Raw genomic sequence first — 21,885 nt, 5'->3', positions numbered from 1 at the left:
ATAATAAATCTGGTAAAACCAGTAATTTTTCAGAGCTCTCCTGAGTGAGAGACTGATTTACAAAGGGCTCCCCAGGTGCTTATTCCCAATCAGGGGGCATGAAACTGTCTTCGCATCTGCCAGCCTGAATCAAACAGCTGATCCAAGCCAAGGAGGGCCTTTCGGGTCCCAGCCCCAGAGCCTCCAAGCGCCCCAGGGTGCCTCTGGGGAGTGTGTGCCAGGGCAGGGAAACTCAAGAAAGAGACACTGCTTTAATTATAATACTGGGCTAAACCACACAAATCATCCCCAGCCTTTGACTCTGAATCACCAGTGAATGCAAATCATGCTATTTGCATAGAAGTGTGGCATCAAAGCCAAGTCTCCATTGGTTAAAATTCAGATGCGTGTGAATAATGAATAAAACTGCCTTGAAAATGACAAAATAAAAAAAAATAATAATGACATTTCTTATCTTTGGGAAAAATTCACCTCTTAGAAGCCCTTAATAAGAAGAGACAAGCAGGAAATAAAGTGGGTTTTGTGGAGGTCCATTTAAAAGTTGCTTTTCTTTTTTTCTTAAGAAATGACTTACTTAATCAGCCTCCATGATAATGAGCTGTAATCTTTCAACAGTGGGCTTGGCGATAAACCCCCAAAGCTGATTTCCAGACAGAGAGAACAGGTAGCTAGCATCCATGCTGACAGGCAACTTCCCTAATGGGAAGTCTGGCCACTCCAATAATTGTGATTTCAGTTGATAAAATGCCTTTTTCAGTGTCATTTTAATGTAAATGACCTAGCTGGAGTTTTAAAACCATTGGTTCCCAAAGCATATTTTTACCCCAGGCTCTGAAAAAAGAATGTTAGGAATAATTGAGCTCTTGTCTAATTACATAAAGGCTAATTTAGAAACTCATTTATTTGGAGAGTTTCGAGCATAGCAAATCCATCTAAAATGGCACATGAGAGAAAGTAATTAAAAATTAAAGTTGAAATCTTAAGAAGTCAAGATTGAAGCAGTTTGAGACTGCTCTGGTTAGTTGGAGGCAGGACAGGGAAGGCAAAGCAGGGAACCTTCATGAATTTTCAAGGAAGGAGGAAAAAGACTGAAAGTCAGTGGACAGTTTTGCCTCGGGCAAAAGTCTTGTGACCTGAACCGGTTTTCTAGTCTTTCTAGTAAATGTGCCAAAAACCACATGCCAAGCATTTTTATATATCACCAAAGTCCAGCAGCAAGAGAAACAAAGAGAAATTCCATTTAAAATAACTGTAGATAATGTAAAATATTTGGAGTCTTATCTGCCAAGGCAAAGTCAGGAACTATATGAAGACAATCACAGAACACTTGCCACACAAATTCAGATCTAATCAGTTGGGAAAATATCAAGTGCTTGTGGGTGGGCTGAGCAAATCTGCTAAAAATGACAATACTTCCTAATCTATTTATTCAGTCCCATACCAATCAGACTCCTAAGAAATTATTTTACAGATAAAGAAAAAAGAATAACAAAGTTCATCTGAAAGAACAAAAGGTCAAGAATTTCAAGGGAATTAATGAAAAAAATTGCCAGTGAAAGTAACCTAGCTGTGCCAGACTTAAAGCAATGGTCATCAAAATCATTTGGTACTGGCTAAGAAATGGAGTGGTCGATCAGTGGAATAGGTTAGGAATAGGTTAAGTTCACAGGACAAAATAGTCAATGACCATAGTAATCTGGTGTTTAACAGCCCAAAAACCCCAACTTTTGGGATAAGAACTCGCTATTTGACAAAAACTGCTGAGAAAATTGGAAACGAGTATGGTAGAAACTAGGCATTGACTCACACCTAATACCATATACCAAGATAAGGTCAAAATGGATTCATGATCTAGACATAAAAAGTGATATTGTAAGCAAATTAGAAGGACAAAGGAGGGTTTACCCCACAGATCTGTGGAGAAGAAACTGGAGTATATTATTGAGCACAAAAAAGATAATTTTGATTATATTAACTTAAAAGGGTTTTGTACAAACAAAACCAAAGCAAACAAGATTAGAAAGGAAGCAATAAACTAGGGGGAAATTTTCAGTCAAGGGTTCTGATAAAAGTCTCATTTCTGAAATATAAAGAGAATTTTAACTCAAATTTAAGAGAATTCAAGCTATTCTCCATTTGATAAACGGTCAAAGGATACGAATAGACAAATTTCAGATGACGAAATTGAAACTATCTCTAGTCATATGAAAAGGTGTTTCAAATCATTATTGATCAGAGAAATGTGAATTAAGACAACTCTGAGATAGCACTACACAGCTGTCAAGATTGGCTAAGATGACAGGAAAAGATAATGATGAATGCTGGAGAGGATGTGGGAGAACTGGGACACATACATTGTTGGTGGAGTTATGAAGGAATCCAACCATTCTGGAGAGGGGAAAGGGGGAGGGGGAAAGGAGAAGGGGTGGAAAGAAAGTGGTGGGAGGGGAACCCTGGTTTTGTGATGACGATGATGGCAGTCAAGACCTGAGCCCTGATCAGAAAGAAGAACATTGTAGTTCCTACAGGGCTGACTATATTTGGAGATGGTTAGACCTGGATTCAAATTCCACTTCTGACAGGCTCTAGCTCTGTGACCCTGGGAAAATCACAAAGACTCCCTGATTTCTACTTCCTTGGCTCCAAAGGGAGCTCGAAGCAATGGCTTCTGCTGTCCCTTCACGATGTAAATCTATGATCTGTGACTTGACAAACAGGAAAAGTTCTGAGTTTAAGCCTGGCAACAAACCAGCATTAACTTTCAAAGGACTAGCTTGGGGAAGGGAGAAGAGCCTGGTAATCCAGTCACCAAGTGAGGAGGTTCTCAGTGATCCCCAGTTAGATAGAAAATGGACAGCAAGGTGTTCTCAGGTGCCCACTCCAGCTTCTAAGCCCCCGCTGCATACATAGAGCAAGACAGGGACACGGGGCTACAGGCTGAGCTGAACCGCTGGTCATCCAAAGCTAACCACGTCATGGCCATAGCCCGTTCTAGCAGTTTCAGAGAAATGAACCCGGGCCATGCAAGGATTGCAGCCAAATGGAGAGAGAATCCATGGGCTCCTCGTGAAAAAGAGGCTCCAGGAATCACGGAGATCCTTTGGGGCTCACTCAAAGGCAACAGGAGACATCAGGCCGGGTTCTGGGCTGCTCACAGAACTCCAGGTGAGTGGGAGAGAGAGACCCGGTCTTAGGGGAAGGAGGAAGGGGGGATTCTCTCAAGCATCGAACTTCAGTGACTCACAAGCTCGGTGGGAGCCAGAATAACCCCAAGCAGCAAGGTGAGCTCCAGCTTCACTGGGCAAGGCATCGCTGCCAGGCCTGAGGGGAGAACAATTGTGGTCTGCCCAGGTCAGGCTACACTCAGGGCAGCAGCTCTGGCACCAAGGATGTTCCCACACTGGAATGCCTCTAAAGGAGGGAGCCCACGGTGGGGGGGCTGGGCCAGTCCAGGAGGAAACATTACAGGAGCCATGGGGGGCATTTAGTCCTGAGCCGGGAAGCCGGGAGGGGGGGTAAGATGGGGGGCAGGCGGAACAGTCACAGGAAGGGGTTTGAAGAAGGGAAGTCCAGCAGAGGAAGGACCGGGGTCTTTCTGTTTAACCCCAGAGGGAAGAAGCAGGAATAAACTTTCACAAAAGTGAAAATTGAAAGAGAACAATGTTGGGGGCGGGGGGCAGAGAAAGGAGACAAGAGTGAAAGGAACTGCCATGGAGTTCCATGGATAGAAAGAGGAGCACGGAGTCAGGAGGATCTGATTTCAGATATGGCGTATATGACCTGAGCTAGTCACTTAGCCTCCAACTGCCTCAGTTTCCCAATTTGTAAAATGGGAATCATACAGCACTTCCCCACATTGCCGTGAGGTTCAAATAAGATCCTATTTATAAAAATCTGAGCACAGAGCCTGACACATGGAAGGGATTAAATAAATGTGTTAGGGGTGTTATGGAATTGTATTCTTTGGGGTAAAGGCTGGACCGGATGTCTGAGAATAAGCCTGGCCAAGTCACTTAATCTCCTTATTTGTAAAATAATACCAGCTACTCACTGCCCTGGTGAGGATCCTGTAAGAGTATATTATTCAAATCCTATAATTTGTGGATTCTAATCAAACTCGCTATTAAAGCACCATGTCCTGTAATACTCGAATTTCAATGCAAAGGTGAGCTGGGGGAAGTGCTCATTGCTCCCTAGGCTTGCTCTTCTCGAGGTGAGATCCTCCCGACCCTTCTGTTAATCCTCACATAGCAATGTTAATAATGATGGCGATCATGACAATGGCATTTCTGATGGTTTTAAGATTTGTAAAGAAATATGAGTCATGATCAATTCTGAGAAATGAGACTCAACAACGAGAGGATCCAAACCATTTCCAAGTGATCAGTGATGAACAGAAGCAGCTACACCCAGAGAGAGAACTCTGGGAAATGAGTGTGGACCCCAACCTAGCATTTACGCTCTTTCTGTTGTTTGCTTGCATTTTTTGTTTTTCTTCCCACATTATTTTTGCCTTCTTTCCAAATCTGATTTTTCTTGTGCAACAAAACTGTATGGATATATATATATATATATATATATATATATATATATATATAGTATTTAACATATACTTTAACACATTTAACATGTATGGGACTGCCTGCCATCCAGAGGAGGGGGTGGGAGGAGGAGGGGAAAAGTTGGAACAGAAGTTTTTGCAGTTGTCAATGCTGAAAAATTACCCATGCACATGTTCTGTCAATAAAAAGCTATAATGAAAAAATATTTTAAAAATATATATGAATTCATATGGTTCAAGGTGAGACCCTTGGGAATTGAGTGCTGTTATTACTCCCATTTTACAGATGAGGAAACTGAGGTAGACCGTCAGATAACTTGTCCAGAGTCACATACCTATAAGGTGGCTGTGGCAGGATTTGAACTTAAGTCCACCATGTTATTCACAGTATTGTATTATATGGACCTGAGGACTGGCTTGGTTCTTCCCACAATCCCCCTCATACTCCTGCTCTAGGACCTCAGCGGGGCCCTCCAGGTGTGGCCTGCTCAGGGCTGCTCAGGGCAGCACGGGCCCCTCCCCGTTCCTGCGGCTATGGAAGATTAGGACTTCTCTTGGCTCCCATCACATTGTTGGCTTGTTGGCCAATAGAAGCAAACCTTCCTTGTTCACTGGGGTTTCTGGAGAGCACATCCGCAGTCTGGTCGGAGAGTCTGGAGTCAGAAAGCAGCCCGAGCCGGGCACAGGGCAGGGAGGAGCGGTGGCGGGCGCCTCCCATGGCCCGTTTCTGCTCGGCGGGGCAGCCAAGAGGAGGCCACTGGGCCCTGCCGACCTCACTCCTAATTCCAGGGAGGGCCCCAGGTGCCCCCTTCAAGCCCCGGGAGCTGCTTGCCGTGGTCACCCACGGAACCGGATCCACAAAATTCTCCCACTCATCCAGAAGGTGTCCCTGGCCCCCCGCATGGGGGGGGGGCAGGGTACAAGGTAAGAGCATTTGGGGTTAGCTCCAGAACAAGAGGGCCTGGGGTCAAGCCCCGTCTCTGGCTTTTACCGCCATGAGGCTGGCAAGGCTCAGATGCCAGGCATTGCATCTGTTGGTTGAGGGGCCTGCCCTCGGCTCCCCAACAGCAGCCAGAGCCCCTGGACTTGATCCCTGCAGACTCCCCAGAGGCAGAAGTCAGGGACCATTCTCTCGGGCCTCCGGCACCTCCTCCCACAGCTGGAAGCAGCAAGGCTGCCTGGGAGGAGCTTCCAAAGCAACTCCCTTTCCTCCTGGGCCCTCCTGGCTGAGGCCTGAGCCCGGCCACCTGGCCGGGTCTTGCCCCGTACCCGCCATCCTGCGTGACCCGCCAGGGCCTCTGGGAACTGAAGTCTCTGTGGGCCGCTGGACACAGCCCCCCTCCCTCAGGGCCCCCCTCACCTGTGCCAATGGGGAAAGCCAAAGCACAAAAGCCAGGGATGGCAGGATGAAGGCGGGGGACAGCAGGGACTAAGTAACTAAGACTCTCTAGTCTAGAGCCAGTGGGGGGGGGGGGGGGTGCCAGGCTGCCGTGGCCCGGCAAGGAAGAGCCTGTCCCGGCCTCCGCCAGCCTGACTATCGCTGCTGTGCTCCCTGCCCAGCCTCCTGACGAGGGGCTTTGAGGCTCAGGAGCAAGCGGAGGCTGGACCTTCCTGCGCTCGCGAAGCCGCCTGGACGGCTCCGGAGCCGGCTTCTAGCCCTGCCTCTGGGCCAGTGTGGGAGCCCCTGCCCCTCACAGTTCCGTTCCCCTCCTTCAGAGCCCACCATCCCCCATCCCACCCCCCACTCGGTAGCCCCCGGCTTCTGAAGATGAACGTCCCGCCCCCTTCCCCAGTGTCCAAGCACAGCCCCGGGGGCACCTACCGTGGTCCTGAGGAGGACGACGTCGGCTTCTCTCAGGGTGCACGGGACGCAGTGGGCCCACACGCTCCAGGCCGGGCGCCAGTAAAATACCAAGGGCAGGATCCCACAGGAAAACACGTAGCCCACGATGCAGAGGGTCCTCCGGCAGCCTTCCGTCTGGTAACCAAATATCTCCTGAAACACAAGGCAGAGGAGTCCGTGACCTGTGCAGGACAGAAAAATCCCCCTTCCCCACATCCTCTTCCTGGAGCCTCCGGTGTGCCCATTTTCCAGATGAAGAAACTGAGGCTGAAGTGAAGGAGCTCTAAGATCTCTCTGCAGAACCCTCCATGCTCCCTTGAAAGCGAATTCTCTCAGCGCTCTGTGCCTCTGTTCCCTCATCTGGAAGAACAGCCCGGAGCTCTCGCAGGGCGTGAATCCCGCGGCTTCTCTCCCTCGCTGCAAGTTTCCTAAGCTGATTTCTGCGCCCTTGGGTGGGCGCCAGTGACCCCCCCCAAGCCCTTCTCCTCTTAGGGGGGCACTTCCTGAGTCACTGGGGCCAGGGTAACGGGGCGGTTGGCAGCGCGGGGCTCCTCACTGGCTCGTCACCCCGGGGGCTTTGCTGTGTCCCACAGCTCTCTGCCTCCCAGCTCCGTCCTCCCCCCACCCCGCCCCGGCGCAGCAGCTCTGGGCGCTCCCCCCTCCCCCAGAGCAGCGGCTCTCCGCGCTCCCAGCTTCCCCCCAGAGCAGCGGCTCTCCGCGCTCCCAGCTTCCCCCCAGAGCAGCGGCTCTCCGCGCTCCCAGCTTCCCCCCAGAGCAGCGGCTCTCCGCGCTCCCAGCTTCCCCCCAGAGCAGCGGCTCTCCGCGCTCCCAGCTTCCCCCCAGAGCAGCGGCTCTCCGCGCTCCCAGCTTCCCCCCAGAGCAGCGGCTCTCCGCGCTCCCAGCTTCCCCCCAGAGCAGCGGCTCTCCGCGCTCCCAGCTTCCCCCCAGAGCAGCGGCTCTCCGCGCTCCCAGCTTCCCCCCAGAGCAGCGGCTCTCCGCGCTCCCAGCTTCCCCCCAGAGCAGCGGCTCTCCGCGCTCCCAGCTTCCCCCCAGAGCAGCGGCTCTCCGCGCTCCCAGCTTCCCCCCAGAGCAGCGGCTCTCCGCGCTCCCAGCTTCCCCCCAGAGCAGCGGCTCTCCGCGCTCCCAGCTTCCCCCCAGAGCAGCGGCTCTCCGCGCTCCCAGCTTCCCCCCAGAGCAGCGGCTCTCCGCGCTCCCAGCTTCCCCCCAGAGCAGCGGCTCTCCGCGCTCCCAGCTTCCCCCCAGAGCAGCGGCTCTCCCTGCTCCCAGCTTCCCCCCAGAGCAGCGGCTCTCCGCGCTCCCAGCTTCCTTTGCCCTATTTGATGTTTTCCTCAGCCAGCTGTTCGGCTGCACCAGCTTCCCAGAGTCCTCCTTCAGACCCGCTCCAGCTCTTGCTGCTTCTTTTTTTAAAAAAATAACTCCCCAAAGTCCCCTTCTCTCAAGACTTCCAGCGGTGGTGGATCTCCTGCCCCTCTGTGGCAGCGCTCAGTCAGCAGGCTCTCTAACAGTGGCTGCGGCCAATGGCGCCTCCATCACCTGCCTCTGGGGTGGGGCCCTCCTGTCCCGATGCCTGGAAGGCTCTCTGTGCACCTGAACATTCTGGCTTCCCTCCTAGACCCACCTGCTCCCCCCACCCCATTCCCACTGCTCCTGCCCTGGAGGCTGCCTTTCAACAGGTCTGGCTCTACCTTGTACCTATGGAGTTACCGGCACGTGGTCTTCCTGCCTCTCTCCACTCACTGAAATGAGAGGAAGGACCTTCCTTTGCAGCCTGTCCTTGGCAAGTTGGGAGCTCTTAATAAATGCCCGTTGGTTGACTGACTAGCAGACTGTAAATGGACTGGCTGGCTCTCTGAGGTCAGGCTCAAAGCCCACCATCTTGACAAGACCCAGCTGAGCATGAACTCTGTAGGACAGTCTTGGAGAACCTAGGATCGATTCAACCACAGAAAATACAGGGGGAGTCAGAGCAGATGTAACTAGTAATAATACTCCAATGCTTGGCCAGCCAATCAAGCCTCCTCTCCCAGAGCCCCCTGTCATCATATGGAGATGTGACCTTGAAGGCCCAGTGAAGAGAGTGCTGGGCCTGGAAATAAGATGTGAGTTCAAATATGATCTTGTTCTTCTAAGCCAGCTATGTGGTGCCAGACAGGTCACTTCCTTGTGTCTGCGTCAGTTTATTCCTCTGCCAAATGAGAGTGATAATAGTGCCTGCCTTCGAAGGTGGGGTGGTTGTAAAGTCCTGAGCATAATGCCTGGGACATATCAGGCGCTTAATAAATGTTTTATTTCTTTCTTTCCTTGTCAACAAGATCAATAGCAGAGGAGCTCTACCTGGGGTTGCCACGTCAAGCTGGGAATCTGCCTGGAATATTCAGAAAGGCTCATCCCAGAAGGAGGGGTGCCAGGTGCTGAACAACCCTTGAAAACATCAACTGAGGGGAAGGGCTTGTGACCCGGGTGAGTGGGTAGGATCTAGCACAGCCTTGACATGCTGGGTATTTCAAGGGACTTTTAAAAACATGGCACTAGCCAAGGTGCCTTCCCCCTCCTGCATGCCCTAGAGCAGTCAAATGCTTGGGGAGTCTCTGAAAGGGCTTCTCTGTCTTCTGGAGTTGCCCCCTCTGCTTCTTTTACCCTCTGCCTTTACTGAAATCCCAGATGGGGGTGTGTGGGGGAGAGTGGGGAGAAGCAAATTGTGGGTCAGGGAACAGTAATGGGAGCATATGGGGCAATTGTGGCACAGGATGCTCTACAAATGTTGTTATACTATTGAATTGTTGAGTTAAATAAAATTGACTCATGGAGATTCTGCCCTGGAGATCATGGAGATCCTCTGAGGATTTAGGAAGTAAATAGATAGATAGATACAGAGATACTGAGATAGATGAAAAGATAAAGAGATACAGAGATAGAGATAAATACATGAATACAGAGGTAGATGCAGAGATACAGAGATAGATACATAGATACAGAGGTAGATGCAGAGATACAGAGATACAGAGATAGATACATAGATACAGAGGTAGATGAAGAAATAAAGAGATACAGAGATACATACAGAGATACAGAGGTAGGTGCAGAGATAGATACATAGATGCATAGATACATAGATAGATATAGATATATGTATATGTATGTGTATGTATATGTATGTGTATGTATATGTATGTATGTATGGAGTATCCCCAAAAAGTCTTGATGCAGGTTTGAAGGTCAATAGCTTAACTAATAACAATAATAATAAATAACTAAACAGAGCTTTAATAATTGTGTTTGACCACACTAAGATTTTGAGGATGCCCCGAGCAATAACGGAGGTAAGTGCCAAATATCTCCCTCCAAGCAGCATCAGCAAGAAGGCTAGCCAAGCCACGGAGCCAGCTCTATAGGCTCCAAGGCCGCCTCTGTCCAGGGCTTATGAGACCATCAAGACTTTTTCATTGTATCAGCTAATTGTCGACTGAGGGGGCCCTAGTGAATTTATCCCCCTCCCCTTTCTCTAACCCAGCACCACTTGTATTACTACAGTGAAGGGGGATAAGTACCTACGGTGTGCCAGGTATTGTGCTAAGCACTTTACAAATATTTCATTCAATCCTCATCACAGTCCTGTGAAATAGAAGTTTTTATTCTAATTTTACAAGTGAGGAAACAGGCAGGCAGAAGTATTTACTTTTCCAAGGTCACACAGCTCTGAGACCAAATTTGGGCAACTTCCTGACTCCAGGCCCACCAAAGGTCCCTCCTTTAAACCACCTAAGTGCTTCTAAGCAAGAAGCTGCTTCCTGCTTTTTGACTCTTAGGAGAAGGATAGCAAAACCCCTGAGTCCAAGTGGACTCATCCCCCAGGTAGCTCCAAAGGGATCGTGACACCTTCTGGTTACTTACTGTTCTATCTGGTTATTTTTAATTGTGAGTAGATGACTATCTCAGATGAACAGCTAATTATGTAGCATGCAGGATGAACTTGCAGGATACAGGAAAAATTCAGTGTTGTAAGGAAATAGAACTCAGAGTTTTGTTACATTACTGGAATACATCACTGCACTACATGGCAAAATTCAGAAATTAGATAAAACCCTAACTCACAACTCTTACATTTTATTGGTAATTCATTCCAGGAACCAGAGGGGAGAAGGACAGTAGAGTGTTTGGCACACAGTGGGTGCTTAATAAATGACACAGTAGAAAGAATTTGGGTGAAGAGCAATTGAGGAAAAAAATCAAAAATGATGCTGTTATTTGAGAAAACTACAAACTCCTTAACCAGGGAAATAAATAAATGAAAAGTTTGGTAAACAGACCCCAAGTCTGGCATCAAGGCATGATATGTGATGGTTAAGGGAAATTCAATTATCCAGGTGCCTGCTAGAACTCACTCACTCTTTCATTCTCACCTCTCTCTCTCTGTCTCTTTCTCTCTGTCTCTCTGTCTCTCTCTTTCTCTCTCTCTCTCTCTCTCTCTCTCTCTCTCTCTCTCTCTCTCTCTCTCTCTCTCTCTCTCTCTCTCTCTCTCTCTCTCTCTCTCTCTCTCTGTCTGTCTGTCTCTGTCTCTCTCTCTCTGTTTCCGCCTCTCTCTCCTTCTCTTGTTCCCTCTCCCTCTTTCTCTCTTCCCCCCAAGCAGTGAATATAATTTCTCAACTTGCCTTAATGATGATTTCATCCCTCTGAGAGAAATCATTATTTCTCTCATCTATTAATAACCACTAATTAGGACTAATGAACTTTCCTCTTTCTCATCCAGAACTCAACCATAGTGGGAAGTCTTGGGCAGGACTTACACAACTAGGAAGATCTAATCAAAGAGAGTAATGAAATTCTAAGTTTAGGTGAATGGACATTGTATTACCCAGAAAGGTCTGGGGAAATAGAGATTCTCCCTTTTGTCAGATAAGTGATGTGGATTTTGAGAAGCATATGTGACCAAGACAAGATATTCTTTCTTACCCCCCCCCATTGGAATAAGCCCACTTGTCATTATAATATTCATTTCTCATTACTTATTAACCAATCAGAGTTGATTTCCGCTCTCAAGTGCACCCCCTTTTCAAAAGACTATAAATATTGAAGGTTTACAAGCTCTGTCACCAAGAACATTGGGCTTATTTTGTTCACTGCTTTCTAAGTGTAGTTAATAAAATTGATAATTTACCCAGAAACTCCATCTCCCAGAAATCTTTAATTGTCACACCTCAAAAGGTAAAGGAACCCACAAGAGTAGATGATATTCTGGACCTAATCCTGGCCAACGAGGAAGAATGGCTCATGGGTCACAGTCAGGAAGCATTTTTAAGTACCCACTGTGTCAGGAAGGATCCACTGAAAAGCAGAAACACAGCCCCTCCCCTTGAGGCGCTCGTGGACTAGTGGGGCATCACTGGGACGGAAAAATAGGAACACTGGGGGGCTTCCACCTAAAGAATTCTCACAGCAGCCAAGCGTGGTCTGATTAGGCTACTTGTCTAATGAAAATGTCAAATGGTTCAGAAAAAAGCTAAGGGCCTCATATCATGTAGGAAAAGTCAGCTGGGAAGGACGGGATGCTCTTGTCCTAGAGAAATAAGGGGATTCTCAAGTGCCAACAGAGGCCCACAGAGGTGCCTGGGGTGGGTGACACGATGAGCCCTAGAGTCTCCTTCCTTGTCTCTGACTTCTCTGCCAAGGTGCCCATCTCGGAGGTACTGACAGATTGGCCAGTGGGCTTTCCCCTGTCGGGGACCCCAAGAGGCTGCGGAGAACAGAGAAGGCATCCGGGAATCAGAGGAGGGGCACTAATAGTTAACACACAGAACATGAATACGTGTGCACAGGTTGTGCGCACTCACACACACAGATTGCCATCATTGGATCCACGTGAGAGCCCTGGGAGGCAAGCGCTGTTGTATTTTTCAGGTGAGGAAACCGAGTCAGAACCCAGTTTGGGGACCCAACTTGTGTCTGAGGCAAGATTCAAAGCAGGGCTTTCTGCCTCCAAGTTCTAGGCTCTGTCTGCTGCTCCACCCAGTTGCCAAGAGGTTACCAACCCCATTTTCAAAAAGAAGAGGAGAAGGAGAACTAAACTAAAGAGTTTGTCTCTTCCATGGCTTTGAACACCTTAAACCTTCATTAAGAGCTGGATTGATCGGAAGGCTGCATGCCGGCAGTGGGCAGCAGTGGCAGTGACGTAGCTATGGGCCCTCAGTGTTACATTCTAATCTTCCTTCCAGGTCCGGCCCCAAGCGGACAGTCACCAAAGCCCAGATCTGATGCGCCACCCCTGCTCCATGAACTTCCCCGGCTCCCCATCACTGCCAGCGTCCAACTCCTCCATCTGGAGCTGTAGGCTCTTCCCCAGTCCCACTTTCCATTTCCACACTTGTCCCACACGAGCTTGGTCCATGTACTCCATGTTGCGGCCACATGACCATCCCTCAGGGATGCTCCACCATCCCCCTCCCATCAGCAGACCGGACCTTGGCCATGCTCACACTGAGCCCTCTGCAGCTCCCTAAAGCGTCTCTGGTCCCCTTCACCCCCTCCTCCATAACGTCTGCTCTCCAATGGGCTCTCAGCCGAACGTTTGGACAAAAATGCCCAAGCTCATAGCTCGAAGTTCCTCTTGCAGAGGGCAAGGGTGGGGCAGCCCCAGGTTTCCCTTGTGGAGGGCAGGGATTGGGCAGCGGGAGCACCAGAGGCTGGAGGAGGTGGCCATTCTGCCCGTTGAGATAACAGGTCCGTGCCATGTCTGTGTAGATGTGCTCTGCAGGCGCCCAAATGGTTTTTCTTCCCAGCTCAAGCCGGGATTTTGTTTCCTTGCTGTGTTGATGATCGCACTGTTTCTGGAGCCGAAACTCCCGCCCGGCTAAGCCAGTCTCCCTGCAAAGGCAGCCAGTCGCACAGGCCCGGACCCGCCGAGCCTGCAGTTACTACCGCCCGCCTTCTGCACCCCCGCCACCTCTGGGCCGCTCCATGAGGGCCGGGCCGGGCAGCCTCCCAAACGCACCTGTGACAGGTGCCTCCCTGGCCCCACACGAGGGCCCCCCCGGGATGCCCGGGCAGATTGCAGAGCCTGAGAGAGCTTCACTTCCTTCCTATGGGTTGGAACCAGAGAGTAAGGCCGAAAACAAGCAGGGAAGGCTCCACCCAGTGACAATTAGGTGTGCCGGGCAGCTCCGACAAGGGACAAGGACGTCCTCTCTTAAGTCGGGACTTGCACCCAGCCCTGGGCAGCACCTCTGTCCCCCCCAGGAGGGAGCTCCCATAGCAGAGCTGCAGGATCGGGGCCCACGCCAGGCCCTGCTCCCCACCGCCAAACTCCGGGGCTGGAGGCTGGCTGACTGCCAGGAGTGCCGGGGTGGCAAGGAGCCTGAAGCATCAGAGGGCAGGCGCTTGTCTGCCAGGTCCCTCGGCTCCCTTCCCCCTCCTCGGCTCTGTGTGAGAAAACGTGGCAGGACTTCTAGGGCGCCCCAGGACTGGGGAGCAGGCACGGGGGGCAGGGGGTGCTTAGAGAAGGAAAGCAGGAAGCTCAGGCTTGGGCTCCCCAAAGGAAGGGAGCGGGAGAGGAGAGGGCTCCGCTGCTGGGCTCCCCAGCTCCGGGCAGGCTCTGGGGCACAAGGCTCGAATGTGGAGGGGGCAAGGAAGGCTGGCTGCCAGGGCAGCTCGGCGGGGACTGGCTCTCTCACAGCTTCTCCCCTGTCCTTGGCTCTGAGCAAGAACTCGTACTGGAATTCAAGGACAGCTCCCAAATAAGGCACTGCTCTCTCCCTCCCTTCCTTCCTTCCCTCTTTCCTCTCTTCTCTCTTTCCTCCATTCTTTTTCTTTCCTTCCTTCCTTCCTCTCTCCTTCTTTTCCTTCCTCCCGTCCTTATCTCCTTCCTTCTTTCTTCATTCTGTGCTTCAAAGGGCAGAGCTGAGCCCAGAGGCCTTGGTTTCCAGCTTAGCCCCAGGAAGTGCTTCCTGACAGCTAAAGCTGCCCACCCTCCAGCGGCTCTAGTAGGGCCGAGAAGCAGCTGACAGGAAAGAACGGGACAGAAGGGACTCCTGGCTGGGTGAAAGGCTGGTCCTCCAATCGCAGGCTCCTGGGCCTATGAACAACAGCTGCACGCTTTGTGACCATTAGCCGGTTGGGTGGTTCTCCCGCTGCCCGGGGCGCTCTCCCCAAATCTCAGGTGCTGCGCTCCAGAACTGAGCTCAGGTCACAAGAAGAGAATGTTCTCCAAAAACCATCAGAGGACCAAGCCTGGGCCAATGCAAACACTGGCCGCAGCCACTGAAGTTGCTGTGGGACATTCAGGCTGTGGGGGCCTCATGAATGGGGTTCCCTTTAAACCTCCCCTCAAATTGCCTGCCTCTAGGTGCTACACACTCACCCAAGGACCAGCAGCTGGTAAGAAACGGGCTGGCTCCAGGTCCAGTCTGGTATCATCCCATTTGATCCTCAAAGCACTGCTCATGTTCCCCCCATTTTAGAAATGAGGAAACTGAGGCAGCAGAGTTTAAGTTAGAGATGAGGAAACTCAGGCAGCGGAGTTTAAGTTAGAGATGAGGAAACTGAGGCAGCAGAGTTTAAGTGGTTTGGGGGATGGGGGAGTGGTTTGGGGGATGGGGGAGACAGAGCTGAAGCCCTGCACTCCCCAACTGCCCCTTCTGACTGACCCCTGTGCTCTGCAGCTGCCCCCAAGACTCATTCTCAAAGAGGAAGGAAGGGAACAATCTTTTCATGCGTTTTCCCCACAGTGGGACTATCCAGGCTGTCTCCCATGATTCCCACCTCGAGGAGTCAAGAAGCAGAGAACAGCTCGGATTCGAATGACAAAGATCAGATTCAAGTCTTGCTTCTAACACTTCCTAGTTATTTACAAACCCTCAGCTTCTTCATCTGCACAATGGGAGGGTGAGCGCCCGGAGTCCTGCCCGCACATCCCCACTCGCCAGCGTCTTGGAGACCTTCCCCTCCTGCAGAAATCAGAGCAGTGGCTACGGCAGAGCTGGTTCTGCCTGCAAGAGAGGCGACTCTCTGGGGCTGCTGGGGCTGGCCCACCCCAATCCACATCAGCGCCACTGCCCGGGGCAAGCCCAGGTGCCGGGGGCACGTGGATCGGGCTTGGCTGGGAGGCAATCGGCCTGCGCTGCCCACGCTTCCTTTGCTCCCGAGCTCCTGGGACCCGGGGCATTCCTCAGGGCAGCCACAAAGACCCAAGCAGGGCCAGGGCCGCTGATCAAAGGGCCTTAGGACACCCTGGGAGCAAAGCCAGGAAGTCCAGGGCTTGGTCAGTGTCCCCAGGGTCATCTTTGATGCCTTTTGGAGCCACAAACTCTGCAGTTATTGCTTCACTCTGCAAAGTGATTTCACGGGGTTGGGGGGGGGGGGGGGCGACAGGGGAGGGGAGTGGTTCTAAGCTCCTTATCAGGCCCTCTCTCCCACACTTGTGTTCTATATGGGCTCTCCAGGCTTTCAGAAAATCACTGACTCAGAAACCTGGCAGGGTCCTGGAGAGCACACTTGGTGACAGACCCTGGGGTGGATGGACACTGAGATGGATGGATACTGGGACGGACGGACACTGGGACAGATGGACCCTGGGACGGACGGACCCTAGTTTGGACGGACCCTAGGACGGACGGACCCTGGGACAGACGGACCCTGGGACAGAGGGCCCACATGACTCCTGCCCTTCAGACTCCCACTGACTGCCTCCCAGAGAACGTCCAGCAGTAAACCACCAATGTCCTGCAGCCCCATCCTGGTCAGGCCATTCTGTGAAGACAGAGCTGCAGGCCCTGTTTGTGCTCCTTCCCCCACAGCTGGCACCTCTCCCTGCGCACCAGCCCAGCGGTCGAGGCTTCCTGCTCCTCTGCCTCCTCTCCGCAGGAGCCATCGCCAGGGGCTCGGGGGATTTAAAGAAGTTCTCTGAGAAGAAAGGACCCTCACCGGCTCCCCATGCTCTGACACTGTCAGATTCAGGGCAGAAAAGCAGAACCTTTATGAAGCGAGCAAGAGCTAGCCAAGTGCTGAGAAGCTTCCCAAAGGAGAACCGGCCTCCCATTAGCCCGGAGAGTGAGGGGCAGGTCCAGGAACAGGCTTCAGCTGGACAACGAAGGGACAGAGTGTCCCCTGGGGGGAGGGGCCCGCCCTCCTGCCCATTCCCACAGCTTCTGGTCCCCTGGCCCCGGCCCAACAGCTGCTGCCCACTGGGTGGCCAGACCCCTGAGCACACAAGCGAGGGACTGTTAGCGTGGCCTCTCAGCTCGCTGGCACCTGCCAGACCTTGCCCTTGGCTTCTGCGGCCTAGAAGGACCCTCCGGGGCCTCCTCCATGCCAGGAAATGCCCTGCATGGGCGCCTGAAAGGGAGCTTTTCACTACCCCCAGTGTACATGTGGCTAATTAGCCAGGGAAGCCAGCCCGTTGCAAGATGGGAAATCTGTCACCAGGTCCTTCCAGCGTTCCGTGTTTCGCATCCATCCCAGGGAGACTCTGGCCCACTTTCTCTCTGAGTCAGTCTGAACCTCAAGCAAAGCCTCTTTCTCTTGGGCTTTTTCTTTTCTCCCCCAAATGCAAAACTTGTGGTTAGCCAGATTCTGCAGGCAAACCAGTCAGAGGAGCCGCAAAAACCCCCACCAGAAATCTGGCAAGGAAGGGAAGATGGGGCCGGGGCCTGGGGAGGCAGTGAGTCTCAGGGGCTGAGGGCTGGGAGACCTGGGCCCTGCAGCCTGGCTGGGAACAAAAGGGGGGAACGAAGGCAACCCGGGGCCTGGCTGATGAGTCGCCCCCCCTCTGAGAGCCCTTCAGACGTACAAGGGAGGGGTTGGGCCGGACCAGGAGCTCTTAATCTCTGATCTGTGGACCACAGGAATCTATGAAACTGGCTGGGGGGGGGGGGAAGGTAGGAACAAGGTGTGCAGAGACAACATTTATTTCTCTAAACTCCGGCTGAAATGTAACATCTTTTTCCATGGAGATAGTAGCAGTCCCTACGTTACAAGATGTGGTAAAGACTGAATGGCATAATATTTGTGCAGTGTCTGCATATAGTAGGAACTCAATAAATACTCAGTTCCTTCCTTCCTTCCTTCCTTCCTTTTTCTAGGTCTTACCATTTCCTGTCTCCCTTCTATTCAACTGATTACAAGAAAAAAGTCCTAGAAAAGATCAGATGCTGCCAAAAGTCCCCTGATAGGATGTGGATCACTACTGTGAAACTGATCCTGTCTGACCCTTTTAAATTTGGGGGAGGGCCCCAGCTATGTGATATTATCCATTTAAGGCTCTCCACTGACTTGCCCAAGGACACACAGGCAGCATGTGCCACCCAGGTCACCTGGGTCTAAGACCCGCCCCTCCAATCAAAAGGTGTGGAGGTGGAACTTCAAGCAGTGAAACTCTGTGTCCTCAACTTGGTTAAAAAAAAGGTTTTCGAAGGATAAGGCTCGCAGATGAGGCACCAGGTGGCCACAACCTGTTCATTTTACTGGGATGTAACCATAACGATCAAATAAATCTCTTCTGGAAAAAAAGCAGACCTTACAAATCCTCTCATTCTACAGATGGAGAAATTGAGGCCCCCACGGTTAAGAGACTTGGAATCACAGGACTCAGAGCTGGAAAGGAATTCTGGGGCCATCCGGGAAAATTTGGGCCTTCTGCTTATGGGGAAACAGACTCGGGCATTGAATGATGTACAAGAAGGTAGCCAGGGACGGAGTGGAGACGTGAACTCGGACAAGTCGGGACATTGGAAGTTGCAGGAGCTGGACATGAATCCCGGATGCCCTTCTGTGCCACCTGTGGGACTTGGCACAAGTCACTTCCCTTGTCTGGGTCTCAATCGCATAGTCTGCAAAATGGCCTGGCTGGCTCTGAATCCACGGTCCCAGGCTCCTCTGGCACCCCATCCTATTTCCACTCCCCCCAACCTGCCTGGGGCAAAGCAGGGTAGGAGCCAAAGGTCTTAGGGATAATTGCTAGAAAGAGGAGACAATGTCCTTTCCTCACCTGCCATGGGAGGAGCCCTTGGGTCAGCCTCCTCTGCAGGGGGCCTTTCCCAGAACCCCCAGGACGGAGCCCCTTCCTTCTAGGATCGCCTCCCTCCTCCTCCTCCTCTGCCTCTCATATGGCCCTGATTGCTGGCAGGAGGTCTCTTTCATCAGAGCGGGGACTCCCCGAGGACCCTCACTGGTTTTTGCCTTTCTCTGTGTTCCCAGGGCTTAGCCCAGAGCCTGGCCCACAGAAGGTGCTTAATCAATGCTTGCTAGGTGACTGAGAAGGGAAACAGGGCATCCTCCTCTGCCACAAAAGTCTCTCCCCAGCTCCTGAACAGGGACACGCCGAGGGCGGCGTTGGCCTAGGGGCCCCTTCCTTGTGCCTGCTGAGGGCCCGATTCATAGAATCTGGGCCGACGACATTCTCCAGAGCCCGAGAGGGGAGCGGAGGGCCTCCCTGCCTCTGCCCCGCTGCCTTCGGACTCGGGCTGTCTGGGCGGTGATGGTCCCAGCCCTGTTGGTAAAGGTGGATTAAGCTGAGTCAGCCGTCAGGTCGGGGAGGCCCCAGTGGGTGAGATCACCGGGAACCTGAGAACACTGGGAGCCCTGCGTCGGGGCCCCTTTTTTGTTCCCTTCCCAGGGAGGATGTTTCCCATTTTGGTGCTTCTTGTAAAAACATAAAAAGCTTGTTCAGGAGCCAGAGCCTCCTCAGGCAAAATGAGTCTGGGGAGTCTCAGACGTGCCTTGTGTGAGCCGGCCTCAAGGAGACCTCCCCGCGGCCCGGAGAATGAGGACTCGGGGGAGATCTGGCCAGGAGGAGGTCGCTGGACCCGCCCGGCTGGCAGAGTGGGGGATTATGGGTGGGAACATCCTCTGTTAGTTTGGGCAATCTCACCTTCCCTTGCTCTAGGCTAGGAGGAGAGGGGAGGGGAAGTTTTGGGAAATGGAGGTGACATAAAATCAGGTACCCACTTTTCGTATTTAGCTCTCTTAGTTCCAGTGGGGCCAGGGTCTCTCCACCATTTCTTGAGGTGTTTCCATTCAATCCCACACTTGGGAGGCTTTTAAAAGGGGCACTGGGTCACATGGGCACAAACTCGCTCAGAAGCCACCTCCAAGCCTGCTGGGAAGCCAGAGCTATACCACCAGGCTCTGGCTGAGTAGCTGTCACTGTAAGGGAGGGGGGACCAGGAAAACGTGGGACCTTTGGCCTCTGAGAAGGGCAATATGGGTGTCTGGGGAGCAGAGCGCGGGGATGCCCTGAGTGGTGGGGCCCGTTTGTCAAGGACTGACTTCTCCCCCCACCCATTGCATTCTCTCCTGGAATACCAGGGGGTCTTCCTTGTCATGAGGACCGCGGGGAGGGTCGGCCAAACACAACGGCCTCCAAGTCTCACCTTTCCTGAGATGCAGAAAATTGGACGGAACCACTAGGACTAAGGGGGGGAGCCCACAGAGCAGCCCCAGCCCCCCACCTTGAGCTCAGAAGAGAACAGATGGGCCAACTTGCCCCAATCCGGGCAGAGGGAGGCAGGGGGTGCTCCTGGCTTTGGGCCAGAGGATCTGGATTCGAATCCTGCCTCTCGCACCTGGACCTTCTCCATAAGTTTGTGGTCGCTTCTGTGGGTCATGTTTACTTTCAGAGACAGCGTCTCTCCAATTTGCTTAGTCTCTTATTGGAAACATTCATACAAAACACGTGAAAGGGCACATATTGGCCATAAAGCATCGCATCCATCCCTTGGCTTGCCCTCTATGGCCTTTCACAAACATCGTCACTCCCCCGGGCCTCCCTTTGCTCATCCACAAAGACGGGTCCAACTTAGACCCAGGAACCCTGCCGGGCCTCAGTTTCCCTGGCTGTAAAACCAGAGGATCAGACTAGCCAGCCCCTGATGTTCCCTCCCGGCTCTCCTTTTATGATCTGGACCTCAGAAACACAAACCAAGAGATCAAAATCTCGGGGGACAAAGGTAAGCAGGAAGGTGGGAGGGAAGGAGACAAAGGTCAGCCCGAGAGTCAGAGGGAAGGAGACAAAGGGCAGCCCGAGGGTCAGAGGGAAGGAGACAAAGGGCAGCCCGAGGGTCAGAGGGAAGGGGGACTGGAGGCTGGTGGGAGCCCCAGATGACGGGGCTCTGGAGAGGTGTTTCAGGGAGACTCCCGAGTCTCATCCCCATCTCCTGTGCTCTGACAGCAGAGAGCAGGGAATAGGCTCCTGAAGGCCCAAAAATGCTGTTGCTATAGGAGCAGGTAAGCAGATTAGACTCGAAAGACCAGTTTAAGCACCCACAAAGAATTTAATCATCAGGGCTGGCGTAATAACCCGAGAAGACATTTCCAATCATTCCCGGGTGCGTTGGGCTCTCGGTGCAGGGAGCCAGGGCAGCCTCACAGACTGCGGTCCCCTGGGGACCTGGCAGGGGCATCCTGGCAAAGGGCAGGAGGGTGGTCTCGGGCCCCGGCCAGGACCCTCGGAGGCTCAGCCTGGGCAGGGAAATCATCACCCAGTCATCATTTGCCATTTTTCATTTTTTTTTTAACAAGGAAAACCAGTTCCAGACCAGGAGGGCAGGGGAGAGAACTCTCAAGACCCTTGTCAGAGAGAGCTAGAAATTGCTGGATGAGCTCCAAGGATCCCCAAAGGCATCCTGTCTAGTTCTCCTTCCTCACCTCTTAGAAGAGGGAGAAAAGCCCCCTGGCTGCCTCCTCTCCAGGGGAGATCGAGGCTCCTTCACGGGGGTCTCCTGGAGCTTAGGGAGACCCACGTGGGCCAGGCCACTCTTCAGTCCCCCTGAGAAGGTCATCTGGGGGGTGGGGGCTCCTCCCTCCTCCCATTCAGCCCCGGACACTGGGCTCCACCACCACATCAAAGGAGGAGGGGTCGGGCAGACTTACCACCTCATTCTCCTCGCCCTTATTGAGCACGGCATGGTGGCCTTTGCCATACTCGTCCCCCATGGAAGAACGCTGGGCTGCGCCTCCTGTGCCTTCTGGGGAAGCTCTGCCGTCAGGGCAGACTCATCGAGGGCCGCCCGCTCTCTGCAGCTGAAATGGTTAATGACCCAGAGCCAGGTTCAAGGCTCTTTCTCGAGAACACACACACACTCACAGCCCTTCCTCCCGGGAATCGAAATGCCGAGAGCCAGGCTCCTCCCACGAGTCACCCTCCGCTGGGAGGACCTGCCGCTCCTACCTGGCTTTGGGCTCCCCGGCTCTCCCCCAGCCCCAGGCCTGCCCAGCGGGAGGCTTCTCCCAGGCCAACTCCAGCGCCTCGATGCCAGGCCGATCGGGGCTGCCAGGCCGAGACAATGAAGAAAGCTGGCCGGCTGCCTGGGAGGAGGGCAGAGAGAGGGGAAGGCTGCAGGGAGTTCCCATGGAGGAGGAAGGGGACGGGGGCGCAGCCTGGGAGCCAGAACACTGACCTTGTTCCCAAGGAAGGGTCACCCACAATGGCAGGACCCGGAGCCAGAGGCGCTTGCCTCGGCCCAGTTGGGATCTT

General features: G+C 52.7%; 1 protein-coding gene across 5 annotated transcripts in view; it reads right to left on the bottom strand.

Moving 5' to 3' along the window:
- ATP13A4 (ATPase 13A4) overlaps positions 1–21,664 on the bottom strand; it is a 68,284-nt gene extending 46,620 nt beyond the window's left edge. For 2 of the 5 annotated variants that reach the window (XM_031957394.1, XM_031957396.1), the window contains exon 1: positions 6,384–7,021. In XM_031957394.1, coding sequence (XP_031813254.1) covers positions 6,384–6,764 — 381 coding nt within the window. In that variant the 5' untranslated portion in view covers positions 6,765–7,021. The other 3 variants (XM_031957398.1, XM_031957397.1, XM_031957395.1) reach the window with 3 other exon arrangements.
- Positions 21,665–21,885: the final 221 nt, after the last annotated feature.

This window comes from Sarcophilus harrisii, chromosome 3 (assembly GCF_902635505.1).
Source record: "Sarcophilus harrisii chromosome 3, mSarHar1.11, whole genome shotgun sequence".
Classification (NCBI taxonomy): domain Eukaryota; kingdom Metazoa; phylum Chordata; class Mammalia; order Dasyuromorphia; family Dasyuridae; genus Sarcophilus; species Sarcophilus harrisii.
The sequence above is the reverse complement of the archived record's forward strand: the minus strand, read 5'-3'. Positions and strand labels throughout refer to the sequence as shown.